The sequence below is a fragment of the Neoarius graeffei genome, chromosome 19 (genome assembly GCF_027579695.1).
Source record: "Neoarius graeffei isolate fNeoGra1 chromosome 19, fNeoGra1.pri, whole genome shotgun sequence".
Classification (NCBI taxonomy): domain Eukaryota; kingdom Metazoa; phylum Chordata; class Actinopteri; order Siluriformes; family Ariidae; genus Neoarius; species Neoarius graeffei.
Window position 1 is genome coordinate 53,697,477 of NC_083587.1, and position 18,816 is coordinate 53,716,292.

The following is an 18,816-nucleotide window of genomic DNA, read 5'->3' on the forward strand; positions in this document are numbered from 1 at the left end:
ACCTGCATGTCTTTGGACTGTGGGGGAAACCGGAGCACCCGGAGGAAACCCACGCGGACACGGGGAGAACATGCAAACTCCGCACAGAAAGGCCCTCGCCGGCCACGGGGCTCGAACCCGGACCTTCTTGCTGTGAGGCGACAGCGCTAACCACTACACCACCGTGCCGCCCTTGAGTTATTTCTGTTTCTTTTAAATAATTGACATCAAAGTGATCTGAATTGATGCGCTCCAACATTTTGTTTTTCTCTACTCGCAGTATATGAGCTGATAGCCTAGTAGTAGAGTAGCCAATCAGAGTGTGCGATTGCTCATATTCAGTGAATGTGGATAGAATAAAACTGATTATGGGCAGATGTCTTGTCATATCCTATGATGTGTGTAATGTACAACAGGCTGGACTGAACCAGTCTCCGTTTTGTCTTGTAAATACGTGTATTTGCTGCAGGTGTACAGACCGTCAATCGAGCTGTATTTATTTTTATATGAACCGAGTGACATGCTGTTGTTTAGCCACTGATGTGAGATGTTGTAATGATGCCTTGGTGCCAGTCCCACTCCAAATCCCCTTTATTAATCTAATCCCAGTTCCACAGTGATGAGATTTTACCAGTGTCAGTACTGTTCTCAGCAGTTTGATGTGAAGTGTCACTGGTAGCCATGTTGGTTCTCTGCATTTTCTAGTACTCCTTTATTTAGCCCTTTCTTTACCCATCCTGCACCACTGGAAAGAATGTACAGTATTTCTCTATGTGAACATTGTCAATAATGGTATGAACTGAAATATTTGATAGTTTTTCTTTTGTATAAATAACCTAATTATGCAGGTGGTTTTTTTTTTCATTTTGCTACATAGCCTGCACACAAGATGTTTATTTACCTTAAAGCCATTGACTTTCTCAAATACACAACTGGACTTCAACGTATAATTTACACTTTATTTAATCCGTATTTAATACTTGCACAAATTCCCAAATGCCTCATACAGGAGACACGGAAACTAGAGCCTCAGTTTGGAGCGACAGTGATTCTCTAAATCAGGAGTTCTCTAGTAAGCACAACACATTTGCACCCACTGGCCACTTTAATAGGAATTCATTCTTGGTTGCAGGACTGGAACCCAATGTGTTCTTCTGCTGTTGCATGCTGAGATGCTTTTCTGCTCACCACCTTTGTAAAGAGTTGCTATGAGTTACTATATCCTTCCTGGCAGCTCGAACCAATCTGACCATTTTCCTCGGACCTCTCTTATCAACAAGGCGTTTGTTTCCACCCACAGAATGGTGTTTTTTGTTGCACCATTTGGCGTAAACGTGAGAGACTGTTGTGTGGAAAGAAAGTCACACTTTGAGATCACAATTTTTCCCATTCTGATGTTTGAAGTGAACATTAACTGAAGCTGTTGATTTGTATCTGCATGATTTGATGCGTTGTGCTGCTGTCAAGGGATCGGCTGATTAGAGAGCTGCATCAAACAGCAGGTGTTCTTAATGAAGTGGCCAGCGAGTGTATATTAAAATATCCTGGCAGATGATTTGCCAAATAAACGTGCGCATTCTAAAAGGCGAAAATGTAATTAAAATGAACTGCGGTTTCTCAAATTGAACATCATAAAAATAACAAACTCTTTTGTACCTCAAATAATGCCTTCTTTATTGAGTCTGAATCATTTGACGGATTTACTGTTTACGTCTTATCGCGTTATTCTTATAAAAATGAATTCCCAATGTAATACATTAACATTACAAGTTATATTTTCTGCATTATTTGACAATACTACATACAGTTTAGTAATCCATAGAATGTTATGGCAATCTTTTAGGCCTTTTGAAGTATACAACCTCATATCAAATTATTTTTTATTGTATTATTTTATATTTATGAAGTAGTATGTTATGTAGTTGTTCATTTACGTTTACAGCGTTTGGCAGACGCCCTTATTCAGCGTGACTTACAGAAGTGCTTTGAGGTCTTTACCAATAGATGCATCCTGATACTGGTTCATGAGGTTACGAACTAAGAATACTAACAGTCTCAAAGCTCTACTGGGGCGGTAATATAGGAAGAAAAGCACACAGACAATGACATTTTTTTCCAGTCGGTGATATAAGAACGTCATCGATGCCTGGTTGCTTATTTGAGATTTTTTTTTTTCCCAAAGAAATGTTCCTGTATTTTATCACCTTATAATTATTGCCTTTCTCTGTTCCATGAAGTTCATGATGGTTCACAGATTCCTTAAAAACCATACGCACAGCTATTTGAATACTACAACAACTACTGAAGCGAAGCACAACACTACTAAAATGCACGAGAGTCCTTAGACACGATTTTGCTGTTCCAACAAGCCCTGTAAGCACTGCCTCACCAGGAAGTTGTGGGTTGATCTTACAGGACTGAGAGGCACAGTAACCTGGACCTGTGAGCAAGAGCCTCATCATTTAAACAGGCATTTCTAGCCGATGGAATCTGAGAGAGGTGCACATGTAACATCTGGTGTTCTGCATTTATGAAGGACCATGATGGACTGTCGTCATGCGTGAAGTTTAAAAAAAAAAAAAAGACTTGTGGAGTTCAGCTGAATCTGTACCTTCATACAAACGACAACTGGAAATTGCATGTACATCTGTGCTTGTGCATTGGATCTGTGACCGTGATCATTTTTGTTTCCCAAAATCTGGACGATCATAATAAACAAATGCAATACCTTCAAACTGCTACTGCTGTTGTGATAATTAAGAGGAGTTGGAAACCTACCTTATACAGGCGTTTTCAAAAGAATTGATATCATTTCACAATCTAATAACTTTGCCAGTTCTTGTTCAGTTGACCTTAAATTTTAACAGCATGCGTGGAAACAGGTCAAAATTTTATGTTGAATGTTTTTTGTTTTTATCTTTTTAGGTATAAAAATGCCATTCACTGGAAAAGAAAAGGCGTTTTGTGTGTTAGAGTACGCTCGAACACAGTCGAACAAGACTGTACAGCGTGCATTTATGAGAGAATTCTCTAAAAATGCACCAACCGCAATGCAGGTTTGGACACGGCGCAAAAGGTTCAAAGAGGAAGTCTGTCCGTGTGTGTCTGTGAAATTCATCTCATCTCATTATCTCTAGCCGCTTTCCTTCTACAGGGTCGCAGGCAAGCTGGAGCCTATCCCAGCTGACTACGGGCGAAAGGCGGGGTACACCCTGGACAAGTCGCCAGGTCATCACAGGGCTGACACATAGACACAGACAACCATTCACACTCACATTCACACCTACGCTCAATTTAGAGTCACCAGTTAACCTAACCTGCATGTCTTTGGACTGTGAGGGAAACCGGAGCACCCGGAGGAAACCCACGCAGACACGGGGAGAACATGCAAACTCCGCACAGAAAGGCCCTCGCCGGCCACGGGGCTCGAACCCAGGACCTTCTTGCTGTGAGGTGACAGCGCTAACCACTACACCACCGTGCCGCCCCGTCTGCGAAATTGTTCATGGAATCCACATACCTTTTTTGAATTTCTCATTCAAATTTTGAGGAATAAATCTTATATTGCTCAACATTAAGCCTGTTCAGTTTCATTTGCCTAGACCCTGGGTGCCCACTACGTCGATCGCGATCGACCAGTCGATCTTGAACACTCTAAAAAATAAAGGTGCTTCAGTGGTTCTTCAAATCTCTGGATGGTTCCATGGAGAGTCAAAACTCTGTGATGAACCATTACATTATGCGAAAGGTTCTTCACATTGGAAATGGTTCTTCAGAGCCTGGCATTCTCTTACCATTTGCTGGTCAATGCACATAGGTTATGTTTACACAAATCTGTCTTCACTGCTCAAACAAATGGTTTAAATGGTTCTTTAAAGAACTGTTGCATGAACGGTTCTTTGAAGCCCTGAAAAAGGTTCTTCTATGGCATCGCCCTGAAGAACCGGTACTGGCCCCATTATTTTTTAGAGTGAAGGCAGGGATGGTAGATCTCATGATTGATATGTAAATATTAATATATTTGTTATGAAATTACAAAAAAAAAAAGTCGTGGTCATTTTTACATGTAAACAAATTCGCTTTTTCCCTGAAGCGAAATGTCAGCCAAGCGCTGCGTCAAAAAAAATTGTTACATTAGGTTACCATGACAACCAGCAAAATGAAACTGCTGGTTTCAAAGATGCAGCGCCGTGATTTAGGAAACTTCCGAAACCTCGCCTCGGAGCTGGAGATGCAAGGGAGGGCGTTTGCGCAACTTAACAGTGCGTGCTACACTGAGCAGATTGAAATTCTCCAGTCAGAGTTTGAGAAGCGATTTCAAGGCTTTGCTTTGCTCGAGCCACTAGCTACATTCATGTGCCACCCATTCGGGGAAGATCAGGGGCGTTGCACCAAATTCTGGGCCCTATGCACAAGGAGTGGCCATGCCCCCCCCCCAAAAAAAAGCTCACCAGTTAACAGTGCTGAAAGTATCTAACAACAAGGGCGTACTACCAGTCCAGTCAGTTATGTAGCCACACATTAATCTAACAACTCTTAAATGAATAAAAAATTCTAATCACACAATACGTCACTGAATCTTTGTTTTATTTGCAGAATGATTAAAAGTTGTAACAGTAAATGCCACCAAAGGTCACCAAACATAATAGGCCTGCATGAAAATTGAGCACCTTTGCTGAAGAGAACAGATTTTTATCAAGTAGCTTATTTATTACATAAAAGAAATGCCATTTCCAGATTTCTACATTAACAAAATACTTCCTTTAGAATGAAAGGTAAACGAAACTTGACTCTCTTGTCATTTTTCATTTTAAAAAGGGCAAAAAGAAAACAGGCTTCCACAAAGTGCTAAACACTGGAATTTATACCCCAGCTATTAGCCTAATTATGTTATGGCCCAATATAATTTAATTTTCGATTAGTATACTATTGCAATGCAGAGAAAAAAGTTATGTTATTTCTAATTTTGTGTTGTGCAGTTTTTAACACTGACAATCACGGTGGTATTGAAGCATTTATAACTGCGGGTGTTCATTTACTGTAGGCTATTTGCTTTCACACTTGGGCTCGCCTTTCTTGGGAAAGAAGTTTTGAGCAGTTGCGTTCCCTCATTTCTTTTCTTGTCTCTTTCCTGCCTCTCTTTTCGTTTCTAAAAACCGGAATTTGTTTTCTTGTGCATCATCTTCCATAGCACAGATAGCCTACAACGCGCAGCGCTGCTTCAGCAGAATGAACGCTACGTTAAATGCGCTTAGTTAAAAAAGCCCGGTGAAAGCGGACTAAACCATTTCGTGCAAAAGGTGGGGGGGCCTGTCCCCAGACACTATATGTAGGCTAGGACAAACAATTCAATCCATTAATCAAACGATTTATTTACCCAAAACATTACATTTACATTAGTCAGCAACATATATTGTGATCTTTAAATGGTATTGATATTTAAAGGAAAATAAAATTACAGACTCCTCAAGGGCCCTCCCCCCACTTGCACTCTAAAAAATAATGGGGCCAGTACCGGTTCTTTAGGGCGATGCCATAGAAGAACCTTTTTCAGGGCTTCAAAGAACCGTTCATGCAACAGTTCTTTAAAGAACCATTTAAACCATTTGTTTGAGCAGTGAAGACAGATTTGTGTAAACATAGCCTATGTGCATTGACCAGCAAATGGTAAGAGAATGCCAGGCTCTGAATAACCATTTCCAATGTGAAGAACCTTTCGCATAATGTAATGGTTCATCACAGAGTTTTGACTCTCCATGGAACCATCCAGAGATTTGAAGAACCACTGAAGCACCTTTATTTTTTAGAGTGTGGGGCCCTGGTAACTCAGTCCCCCTTTTCCCTCCACTACGACGCCCCTGGGGAAGATACTGAGGTGGATTCCCTCGCCTCAAAAGTTGCGGCACTGTTTCAGCTGAACACGTCTGCCGTGCAAGACGAGATGCTGATGCTGCAGTCTGACATCGAGTTGAAGTCCAGGGCGCATGGGCCGTTTTGGAATTTACTCACGGAGGCGAAGTACCCGAACATGCGGCAATGTGCCACCTCCTTAACCGCATTGTTCGGCTCCACTTATTTGTGCGAGTCGGCCTTTTCGCATATGAAGATCATTAAGTCCAAATACCGCTCCAGTATGTCCGACGATCATCTCGAGGCCTGCTTGAGGCTCGCTACCAGCAGCTACTGTCCGGACTATGCAGCCCTCTCTGACTCCCTCCAGTGCCGATCATCATCGGATTAAGATCTGATTTAGGGCCTACATCAGTATGCTATGCATTAATGTTGTGCTGTTGCTAAGTTCCACGGTAAAAAAAAAAAAAAGAGAAGAAAGAAGGAAAAAAATATAAAAGAAGGAAAAATGTTTTTATATAAAATTGTTATAAATGTCAAATCTCTGTCTAGCAGGCTATACAAAAGTCAATTGATGTGAACAAAAATGTTTTGGGGTTTACAATGCCTGTCTGAATGCATTTAACTTTTTTTTCTAAACATAGCCCTTTTTTTTTTACAGTGGGCTTGTTTCATGTTTACATATTAGTAGTTTGCGGTTTATAAAAGTTAACAGTGATTTGAACAAAAATACGTTTAGGAGTACAAAGCTTATGCATTTAACATAATTTGAATGTAAATTTCAGTCACCTTTTTGCATGCATGTTTGCATATTATTAAACAAATTGCATATGAATGTTTATAAATCAAAACAAGTGTCATTATTGTTGTTATTATTATTATTAGTAGTAGTAGTAGGCCTAGTAGTAGCAGTAGTTATAGTAGGCCTAGTAGTGGTAACAACCTAGTCCGAGTAGATCATATTAACATGGTCATTTTAAAAGTAGCTCGCGAATCAAAATATTGTGGGCACCCCTGGCCCTAGACTATGTAGTTTCTGGGACATTTACATCTCAATATCAATTTTTTTTTTAAAACACCTTGTATTTGCGATACTTTTTGCATTAACGTGCACAACAGGTTAGTTCCAGCTATTACTGATATTATAGCAGCTATAAACAGCCTTTCCCCCACTAACCTTTCTTTTTGCCAATGCTTATCAAATTACAGAGAAACCGGAAAGCATGCCGTCCTAAAGGCTTTTCTGATACGGGAATCCTAAAACTGACACTGGAGACTCCTTCCATAAACGTTAAGCAAACATCTGTCAGAAAAATTCACAAACTTTTCCGTTTGAGAGTACGGCCAAGGACGCGTTATCCTAATGGGCTTCATGGGCAGCTGCCCAGGGCCTCAGCCACTAGGGGGCCTCGGAGGTAGCGAGATCGGAAAATATGAAATGATATTTTCAGAAGTTTTGATCATATTGATAACATTTTTGACGCATTTCACGACCCGTAAGGAAGCCCACCTTGTCCCGTCATATAAATCACCCGTCACTGTCAATATGATCACTGTCCACCATGTCTTCACACGCTACGCCAGCTTGAGTTCAATGATTTAATTAATGACTTCACTTTCCAGGCGGCACGGTGGTGCAGTGGTTAGCGCTGTTGCCTCACAGCGAGACAGCAAGAAGGTCCTGGGTTCGAGCCCCGGGGCCGGCGAGGGCCTTTCTGTGTGGAGTTTGCATGTTCTCCCCGTGTCCGTGTGGGTTTCCTCCGGGTGCTCCGGTTTCCCCCACAGTCCAAAGACATGCAGGTTAGGTTAACTGGTGACTCTAAATTGACCGTAGGTGTGAATGTGAGTGTGAATGGTTGTCTGTGTCTATGTGTCAGCCCTGTGATGACCTGGCAACTTGTCCAGGGTGTACCCCGCCTTTCGCCCGTAGTCAGCTGGGATAGGCTCCAGCTTGCCTGCGACCCTGTAGAAGGATAAAGCGGCTAGAGATAATGAGATGAGATGAGACTTCACTTTCCAGAAAAGTAGGAAAGTGCCCTTGTAAGTTGACCCATGGCTGTCAAACTGAATGCGCAAAGCTGTGTGCCACTGCTGTTTGGGACATTACGTGTGTGAAAGGATGAAATGTTTCACATAGCCTAACATTTTGAGATTTATTTCTGAGAAGCAAGATATTTTTCTTTCTTTGTTATCGCTCTTTGTTTTCACAAGTTAAAAGTCGCCTGGATTCCAAAATGAAAACGAACGGTTATATACCAAATGAATGTTCTTGTTCTGAATACTGAAGAAACTGTTGTAGGCCTAGGTTATGTTCTTGACATGTTGTTCACTGACTCACTCATTCAAAGGCTTCTTGAGGCTAAACTTTAGTTAACCAGACTTGTTAACCGTGATTTCTGATGGATTTTTTCACCATGCAATTGCCTATTTCACCATTGCTTTTTCTCGATTAAATAGGTGTTGATGGATATAAAGTTTTATCGTTCAATAGTATTTCTAATTGTGCCACTGTCATTATTTAAGTTTCTGTGTCTAGTTAGACAGGCACGTCTGAGGGGGTGAATTTGCTGAGCGCAGTTGACAACAGGCGGGGGTGGGGCCCCGGGGGTGTGTCTGCCCAGGGCCTCAGCAAGGGTTAACGCGGCCCTGAGTACGGCGTGCGCATTTTGGCTGCCGCTTCTCACCATAGCTTTTGTTTTTTTTCTTTGTGTGTTCGTGTAGTTTGATGCTTGTTTTTTGTTTGCGTGTTTTGTCCGCTGGTTGTGGTGCACCATGGGTGATGCCTGTGCTCCTCACTATGGACTGCAGTGAGCTCGTTGCTCTTTTAACATCAGGGTTGTCCAGCTCTCTGTGCGGCAGTGCTTTTGTGCTTGGTGCGGTGTTCTGAGCGATGTTGCCTGGCGGCATCACTTTGGCAGTGCAGGTGGTTTGGGACATACCGGCACTGTGTGTGGCAATGCTTTTGTGCTCGCTTTGTGGACCCATGGCGTGGTGTTCCGAGTGATGTTCCCCGGCGGCGTCATGCAGTGTGGGATTTATCTTCGTGCACCTGGTGGGACTGTGGTAGCGACGCCATTGGAATTACACCCTGCCCCCCCCCAATTGTAAAGCGACCTTGGGTGTGAGAAAGGCGCGATATAAATTGAACTGATGATGATAATATCAATGATTTTCCTTGTTAAATAGTTTAATCTGTTCATTATTAGGCTTATAAGGAGTACCAACATACAAGTCCTTGTAAATGAGCTGTTACTATAGCAACGATACCATATCAGAACCAACATGTTAATATAAACTTTACAATTTGCATTATTGCCAGAACCATGCTGTTATAGGAAATTAATCAACACGTGGCCAACAGTTAACCCAAACTGGACTTGGTCACTTCTTTTTTTCATTAGATTTAAAATAAAATAAAAATCCATGCGTTTGTTGGGTATTTTAACACTAAATACAATTCTATTCCAGTCTGCTGGTAAAGTGGTGTTCAAAGTGCTAACGAGTTTAAAATTAACGCACAAATGCAAGGGCTAGAACACAAGATATTTCACATATACTTGTACACAACACACTGTCCAGTATTGTATCATTTGTAACACAGTTCATTCCTCAGTGTGGAACTACTGCTACAGAGACGGTAAAGACACCAGCGTCCTCACACAACAAAATATCCATTAGTGACTCTGAAAAGGAACAAAACACAAAGCACTAACCTACAATGGAATCATATTAAAACACACAATTGCTTATTTTTTAATATATAGATACAGATCTGATCCATTCACTTATAAATACAGAGAGATATTAGTTTAAAAAAAAAATCCTGTAAACACGATGGGGAAGGTGGTCACACACTCCGGAGTGAGCAACTGAGCAAAGAGGATCTCAGAACAGGAATGAACACGAGAGAGAGAGAGAGAGAGAGAGAGAGAGGGAGGGAGAGAGAGAGAGAGGGAGGGAGGGGTGGAAGGATAAATATAGCAACTCAATGAAACATCATCTCACACTTCTTCACTAGGAATGAACAACAGAGCTGTGGGATGTGCTGACGCACAGTGCTGGATTATTTTTGTGGATTATTTGAAGTCGAGCATGTTGCAGTCGATTTTGTAGTAGACGTAGGGGTAATACTCCTGCTGGCTCAGATTCAGCCCGGGAATGTCCATTGTAGATTGCTAGAGAAAGCAAAGAAAACAGAAATTCTTTAAAAAAAAAAAAATCATGATTACTGATTTCTGCCTTTCTATCTGAATTCAAAAGGTATTTTAAATTTTTCATTTTTCAAAAACTAATACAGGTCGGAGGGCGGCACAGCGTTTTAGTGGTTAGCACTGTCGCCTCAAAGCAAGAAGGGTCTGGGTTTGAATCTCATGGCCGACTGAGGTCTTTCCGTGTGGAGGTTGCATGTTCTCCCTGTGCCTGTGTGGGTTTCCTCCACAGTCCAAAGACATGTGGATTAGGTCAACTGGCTACTCGAAATTGCCTATAGGTGTGAACGTGAGTGTCGATGCATGTTTGTTGATCTCTGTGACAGATTGGCAACCTGGGATTGATGCCAGCTTCCCCATGACCCTGACAGATAAGCGGTTTCGAGAATGGATGGATAAAACAGGTTCATCATCATTATACCACAGTTAGGTTTCTTTTTTTCAGGGTGGCAGTGGTGTACTGGTTAGCACTGTCGTCTCACAGCAAGAAGGTTCTGGGTTCGAGCCCAGCGACCGACGGGGGCCTATCTGTGTGGAGTTTGCGTGTTCTCCGGGTGCTCTGGTTTCCCCCACAGTTTAAAGACTTGCAGTTAGGTCAACAGGGGGCAGCCATGGCCTGAGGTTGGGCTGAAGTGCCCTTGAGCAAGGCACCTACCTCCCAACTGCTCCCTGGGCGCTGTAGCATAACCACCCACTGCTTTGGGTGCGTGTGTGGTTTTTTCACTGCTTCAGATGGGTTAAGTGCAGAGGAGGAATTTCACTGTGTGCTTAAGTCTGTGCTTGAGTGTACGTGTAATAAATAAAGGCTTCTGTTTAGTTAGACATTTTAACAATGGAGACTTCATGTTGGTGGTTCACCACTTCAGATTGTGCAAGTGCAAAAGAAAAAAACCCACTATAATTGTTACCTACCAGTAAATAGTGTTTAAAATAGTATCTATAATTTAAGGTCAGTAAAACATTTGGTTCTCCACAATTTATACAACTTGCAATAAATGTCTTATTGATGTAATCATCTTAATTTCAGCCATTCCTGCTGGTCCAGGGAATCAAACCAGCAACCTTTTAGTCCCAAAGCTGCTTCTTTAACCATTAGGTCATGGCTTCCCATAAGCATAAAGTCAGCATGTGCAAACGTTTGCACAAACTCAACTATGTCATTTAAGGGAGATCGGACCATATCGTTAATTTTGCTTTATTCTGTATAACTAAATCATGAAATAGATGCTTCTCTTCAGGGGAAACTCCAGTCTCACGCCACACCCATTCAGAATGAACGGAAATAAGAAACCCTTAAAGTGCATATCACGGGTAAATTCAGGAGCAAGATTGATGTAACTCTCCGATTTTATATTAAACTTTGGTAAAATATCTGTAACATTCTGCATTCTCTGCAATTTTTTTACCTTGCACAATACCAGAAAAATTCAGTTGAAATCAAGCCATTTGAGGCGAATTGGTCCGCCTCTGAAAAAACTTGGCGTTTGGATTTCCCAGCAAACGTTGATTTTCATGACGTCGCGTGCGGGATGCCTCCTTCTGAATCCTACGTCAGCGCTGGTTTGTTTATGAGAAAACAACCTGGTGGTTTTCTGCAAATTTCTTCAACGTTATCACGTAATTATTAAAACGGTTAATAGATGTATCGTAGGAGGGTGTAGCAACACCAATCTTGATGGGATTAGTACTCATCGTTTCCCAAAAGACCGGACAATGAGAGAGAAATGGGAGCGCTTGGTCTACACAGGCTGTGCACTGAAACTCTGCAAAGCTCTCGCAGCCTGCTGGCGCTTCCGCAGGTAACGTCATGAATCTGGCTCCAGACTCCCTTGGGATTTTTCCAGATGCATTTTATTTTATTTTTTTCTGCTGTAGACAGATGGCTTTGTGCAAAATTACCCCTCTGGATGAGTGTGTAAAGGGACATACTTTCATATTAAAAAAAAAAAGAAATTGGTCCAGAATATGTACTTTAAGCTGTGGCCGCTCTGTGTGTGTTACACTGAATCTTGGTCCACTTACATCAATAATCGCAGCAGCACTGCTGTCCAAATGCTTATAGAGCTCATACAGCACTTCCCTCAGCCTCTTCATGTTCTTCTTATTCGGCTGCAGCAGCATGGCCTGGAAATTCACAGGTAAGCCGTACCTGCACAGGTGAGGATGAGCACCGTTAACACACAGCACACAAACAGTTTTTTCAATTAACGCAATTGCATGCGTGTATGATGTCCGAAGTTCCTCCCTTAATTTGAAGCATATACACAGAGCCATGGCCTCACTTTCGTTTATAAATGCCTTGAGACCTCAAGAATGGCACAGGAATAGTTTTAAGCATTAACAATGAATCTAATAAAATAATTTTTATGATTAAAGTGATTCATATAGGTAGCGGTCTGAGTGAATGACCTTGACGTCCGTAACGTCACAGCAGGAAGTCTATCGGTCTCCTCGCCATTTCCGCTATACTAAAACACAGAGCTGACTGCAACTCCGATCCTCCATTTTGAGCTAATTTATCACCATGCCACGTAAGTGTGTTGCTGGCGGGTGCAGCAACACGACAGAAGGTGGATTTACGTTGCATTCATGGCCCAAGAATGTTCAAACTGCAAAGATTTGGATGTGTTTTGCGAGAAGTTCACGGGCACATTGGGCGCCTACGAAGTGGTCTCTCCTCTGCTCTGCACATTTTACTGAAGACTCGTACGAGACCTCTGATCTGTTGAGGAGCGTTGGCTATAAGCCTGTATTGAAAGAGGGTGCAGTACCAACAATTAAAGGAAAAGAAAACTATAAGAAAAGGAAGGTAAGTTCAGTTGCACCAGTTCTCCCGGAGTGTGAGCCGAGGGTTGTTGCTAAAACCTGGGACGGAACAGGACATATTCTCGCTCGGACAGTGACCTCCCCGCAGCTGTTGCTAAAACTGGTGACGTCCCGTCCTGTCCTGGGTTTTAGTAATTGCCTGAGCCGAGCAGTAATGGCGGAGTACTCAGTATGGAGAAAATGGAGAATGAGTGGAGCAGCCGTCTGATTTCTCTGCTGGATATTGCTGCCATCTCGTCCTTACGTGGAAGAAGCGAATGAACGGAGAACTGAACGAACAACTGAAAGTCAGATTGTTTCAAAACAAATCGGCCACAAGATCGGCCTTCAAGAAGCGAGAACACAGACGGGTAAGCTCCGACTCTCATTTGGATACAAAACAACAAAAACAACACGTTGTTTACCTGCATTTAGATTAATACATGTAACTTGTATTGTGTGTTTAAGTTAGCGGTATAAGATTATTTAATTTGCTTCAGAATGTGATTGTCTCAGTTCATCTGATTATTTAATTAGCCTTTTACGTTTTATCAGTGAAAATGCGTGCATGTACATGGATGTTGCATAAGTTATAACACCCATCCTGTTTTAATGAGAGTCAACCCACAATCAATGAAGTCAAATCAGTCTTAGTTGAGCAAGTCGGTAACGGGATTTCTTACTTTCACCAGATATTTTTATTTATATGACTTTGGTCTATAGCTGTAAAAGGCCTCGGCCTTAAAACCGGTTACCGCTGTGACGTCACGCACTCAGGGCTGGCTGGCTCAGCGGGGCAGCTCAAATGCCAACTTTGCGGTCGATTTTAACTCTCAAAAATATATTTTTTAAATTCCCATTTATGCAGCATACAAGAGTCAAGGATGGAGATACTATCCACTCAGAAATTTATTTAAAAATAAAGGGTCTGCATATCTGCTTTTAGTTGAAGTTAAGTAGACTTCATATCCACCACAACCCTGACCCGCATAGAGCGCTGACTGAAGATGAATGAATGGGCCATTTAAAAGAAATATCATCATCATCATCATCATCCAAATCACTTCCATTATTCAGTCTTTGGGAAACGTCTCCTACCCGAGTCTGGGAATTGAAAGGAATGTATTATACAGTGTCAGAAATCACATAAGCTAGTTAGCGTCTCTGTCTGAGTTCTCACTGGACCAGTGTCACTGAGCAGGACTCGAAACTACTAAATTAAACCTTGTTTGAGAAAACTGATTATTTAAATGAATGGCTTTAAATGTAGCTTGCTTACTACAACCCTGATTCCAAAAAAGTTGGGACAAAGTACAAATTGTAAATAAAAATGGAATGCAATGATGTGGAAGTTTCAAAATTCATATTTTATAGATGACATATCAAATGTTTAAAGTGAGAAAATGTATCATTTAAAGAGAAAAATTAGGTGACTTTAAATTTCATGACAACAACACATCTCAAAAAAGTTGGGACAAGGCCATGTTTACCACTGTGAGACATCCCCTTTTCTCTTTACAACAGTCTGTAAACGTCTGGGGACTGAGGAGACAAGTTGCTCAAGTTTAGGGATAGGAATGTTAACCCATTCTTGTCTAATGTAGGATTCTAGTTGCTCAACTGTCTTAGGTCTTTTTTGTCGTATCTTCCGTTTTATGATGCGCCAAATGTTTTCTATGGGTGAAAGATCTGGACTGCAGGCTGGCCAGTTCAGTACCCGGACCCTTCTTCTACGCAGCCATGATGCTGTAATTGATGCAGTATGTGGTTTGGCATTGTCATGTTGGAAAATGCAAGGTCTTCCCTGAAAGAGACGTCGTCTGGATGGGAGCATATATTGCTCTAGAACCTGGATATACCTTTCAGCATTGATGGGGTCTTTCCAGATGTGTAAGCTGCCCATGCCACACGCACTAATGCAACCCCATACCATCAGAGATGCAGGCTTCTGAACTGAGTGCTGATGACAACTTGGGTCGTCCTTCTCCTCTTTAGTCCGAATGACGCGGCGTCCCTGATTTCCATAAAGAACTTCAAATTTTGATTCGTCTGACCACAGAACAGGTTTTCCACTTTGCCACAGTCCATTTTAAATGAGCCTTGGCCCAGAGAAGACGTCTGCGCTTCTGGATCATGTTTAGATACGGCTTCTTCTTTGAGCTATAGAGTTTTAGCTGGTGACGGCGGGTGGCACGGTGAATTGTGTTCACAGATAATGTTCTCTGGAAATATTCCTGAGCCCATTTTGTGATTTCCAATACAGAAGCATGCCTGTATGTGATGCAGTGCCCTCTAAGGGCCTGAAGATCACGGGCACCCAAGTATGGTTTTCCAGCCTTGACCCTTACGCACAGAGATTCTTCCAGATCCTCTGAATCTTTTGATGATATTATGCACTGGAGATGATGATATGTTCAAACTCTTTGCAATTTTACACTGTCGAACTCCTTTCTGATATTGCTGCACTATTTGTCAGCACAGAATTAGGGGGATTGGTGATCCTCTTCCCATCTTTACTTCTGAGAGCTGCTGCCACTCCAAGATGCTCTTTTTATACCCAGTCATGTTAATGACCTATTGCCAATTGACCTAATGAGTTGCAATTTGGTCCTCCAGCTCTTCCTTTTTTGTACCTTTAACTTTTCCAGCCTCTTATTGCCCCTGTCCCAACTTTTTTGAGATGTGCTGCTGTCATGAAATTTCAAATGAGCCAATATTTGGCATGAAATTTCAAAATGTCTCACTTTCGACATCTGATATGTTGTCTATGTTCTATTGTGAATACAATATCAGTTTTTGAGATTTGTAAATTATTGCATTCCGTTTTTATTTACAATTTGTACTTTGTCCCAACTTTTTTGGAATCGGGGTTGTAGTTAACTACTGTAGCCCTGTAGCTCCAGTCCAAACCTACACTTGTATGGAGAAGAAGAGTTATGGAATAACGCAGACTTTTCTATCAATATACCTTAACACAGACTCAACAAACACCCTCAGAGCCTTGATGTGGATCCACGCGATGAAGGCTTCACTGAAGTTCACTTTCAGCCATCGCACCAGAGGACCCTGCAAACACCAAACACGGTGTTAATAACCACATGCTAATAACCATCACTGTTTTAGGACGACTAGTAACTAAAGGCTTGACAATCCACCAACTCATATTATAATATACTACACTCAAATATTATAACTAGGGCTGTCAATCGATTAAAATATTTAATCACGATTAACCACACTATTGTCCATAGTTAATTTGTGATTAATTGCAAATTAATCACATTTTTTCTCCGTTCTAAATGTACCTTAAAGGGATATTTTTCTAGTTTTGGGGAGTGGGCAGATATGCTTGCTTTATGCAAATGTACGTGGTCAGGTCAGGAAGGATAAGAGCGGACACAGAAAAAATTATTTTTGTGGGTATTTTATTCCTCCACCGCATTTAAAAAATAATTTAAAAAACATTTTTTAAAAAGGGGGCGTTAACTTTATAATTTTGAGGGCTTAACACAATTCAGTGTGAACAAAACATTACGGTATTTTCCTTTAGTTCTTAACTTCCAGCCTCAAAATAAACTAAACTAAACAAACTCGGTGATGTGGACTCTGGACAACAGTAGTGGCAATCTGTAAATAAAGAAAACAAAAAGGTACGAAACCCAAATAAATCCATTTGTTAAGCCACCCAGCTCATAAAGATGTTTTCTAATAACGCAGAATAACTCACTGGTAAATATATAATACATTCATGAGCAAAAACTGCATTTATAATTCACAAATTTCTCAGAATAAAACAAACTCTCTCACTCCAGTGTGCAGCCTGCACGCTTACACACACCTCGACCTTAACACGTCTTCTTTTCTCCCCTCTCAGACCATCAAAAACGGGCCGTGAAATTTTTTTTTCCAAGTTGAAGTTAATTTTTCACTCGTAGTCGGATACAATTGCTGGGTTGCATCCGACGTCACATCCGCCTCATTAAGCTATGGTCACACTACAGCTCACGATGCTTTGCAATGGGTTATCGATGAAAATGAGGCATTTTGGTGGCGATATACACGTGAGCTAAAAGTTATGGTCACAGTAGGTGAACACTTGACTGTCGCGCTTTTGTGCGCTTGAGCCTCACAGAGCGTGTTGTGCGCACGCTTGGGACCCAGTCATTATGGGAAACACCTGATACTCATTTAAGCGCGATCAGCACGCACAGATACGGCCGCTGTTTTCACAGAGGCTTTGCGAAGTATTATCATTATCACGGTCACGTTTGTTTCTCGCCATGTTTATAACACCGTTTAAATATTCTGCTTTATGTTTTGCTTTTGTAAATATCACGCCTGCTAATAAACACTCTTCCTGCACTTAGATCCGTCTACCGCTGTCTATCTTGTAGTGTCCTGATCCCCAGATCTTTAACTCAGCCGCATATAAAAAGTTGTACGCCTCTATGCTCTTCCAGGTTTTCATCTATGTGTCCGTATAAAACGATGTCTGCAGGACCAGGTAGTCTGAGATGTCAAGGAACTCAACGGATGGATCATTTTCAAACTCCTAGGAAAAATCCTTCTTTGTCAGCGTGTAAGGATCTAATCCCACTGAGTGGTTTCTAGATTGACTTCTTGGTTTTAATAACTTGCTTGTTTGCTGGACACAAACATGGCAATAAGTTCTTGTGTTAATCGACCGGACTCCACTTTTGGATCATTAATCCCTTTTGACTGAGAATGCTCTGCATGCATGGTTTTATGTTCGCATCTGGCACATCCATACAGTTTTAAATACAATACCTACAATTAAAAAGAGTTTGTTTTCATTGCATTTATTTAATTCCTGGGCTCCCATCTGTATTAATTCCATTAATACACTTTACAATAGATTATTAGATTCTAATAGAATAGATGAGCCAAAATAATTGGGGATCTTTTTTAATGGGCCCCGACTCGTTACAAGTATGAAAAGGTGGGCCTCGAAGCAGAAAAGGTTGAGAACCCTGGATCAAAAGCATATAAAAATGCACACATTTTATGTAAACGGTCAGAATGCAACAATATAAGTTGATTCTGTACGAGTGCACTTTATCACGACTTGCGCCAACTCACTACGTCACTTCCTGATTTCCCAAACTATGTACGAGGGGACAGAACGTGCATGTCTTAATCATGCGTCAAAAAAAAAAAAAACACAACACAGTGGCATTTAAAGGAATTTTCAATAACGTGTTTTTAACACATTTTAATCGCGTTAACTTCGACAGTCCTAATTATAAGATCTTAGCGAACAACACTTTCAGCCTGGTAAATTAGGATGAGCCGAGTCCAGCGTATTATTAGAAAGCACTTGTTAGGAAAAGCTGAAACTGATCCATACAAACTGCTTCTTCTTATCGGTAGAGAGCCTTGTCATCTCCTCTTTATCTGCCTTCATTTCCTCCTCGTTGTACTGGAAATCTCGTACTACGAATCTGCAAACAGTAAAAACCTCCCAGTAAGATGTTATGAAGATGCAAAACTAACAAATATCTACTAACAGTGCAATAATAATTACCACCACTCTGGAACCTTTGACACTCAAGGTCACTTTTTTATTATTATTATTATTATTAGCATTAGACTGTTTGTCATTCTCCTCCCTGTGAATGAGAAGTTACTTCAGAAACGATAACATTATTAGCACATCAATATCACTTGAATCATAGCTGGCAGTACTATCACAGCTCTGCTGTTAAAGAAAATTAATCAGCATCATCTGACCAATCATATTTCAGTAATAAATATGAAATCTGCGCTGTACTTGTTCTCTCTGGCTTTGTGCCTGAAGTCGTCGATGGCTTTGCGGAACAGTGTGACGCTGAACAGCCCGCTGTCCTGATCCTCAAACAGCAAACTGGAGAGAAACCAAGCTCAGAGTTAGTCTAGCAGGTCCTGACACTTAAAGCAACTGAAGAAACAGCTAACCTGCTAAAATTTTCTTCCA

At 41.3% G+C, this 18,816-nt stretch overlaps 1 protein-coding gene across 1 annotated transcript in view; it reads right to left on the minus strand.

The window, feature by feature from the left end:
- Positions 1-8,998: 8,998 nt before the first annotated feature.
- LOC132867410 (V-type proton ATPase subunit C 1-A) overlaps positions 8,999-18,816 on the minus strand; it is a 37,723-nt gene continuing 27,905 nt past the window's right edge. Inside the window, exons 9-13 of the mRNA XM_060900306.1 lie at positions 18,634-18,726; positions 18,211-18,304; positions 15,811-15,908; positions 12,060-12,186; positions 8,999-10,004 (exon numbers count right to left, since the gene is read on the minus strand). Coding sequence (XP_060756289.1) covers positions 9,906-10,004; positions 12,060-12,186; positions 15,811-15,908; positions 18,211-18,304; positions 18,634-18,726 — 511 coding nt within the window. The 3' untranslated portion in view covers positions 8,999-9,905. The remainder of the gene's footprint in view (positions 10,005-12,059; positions 12,187-15,810; positions 15,909-18,210; positions 18,305-18,633; positions 18,727-18,816) is intronic.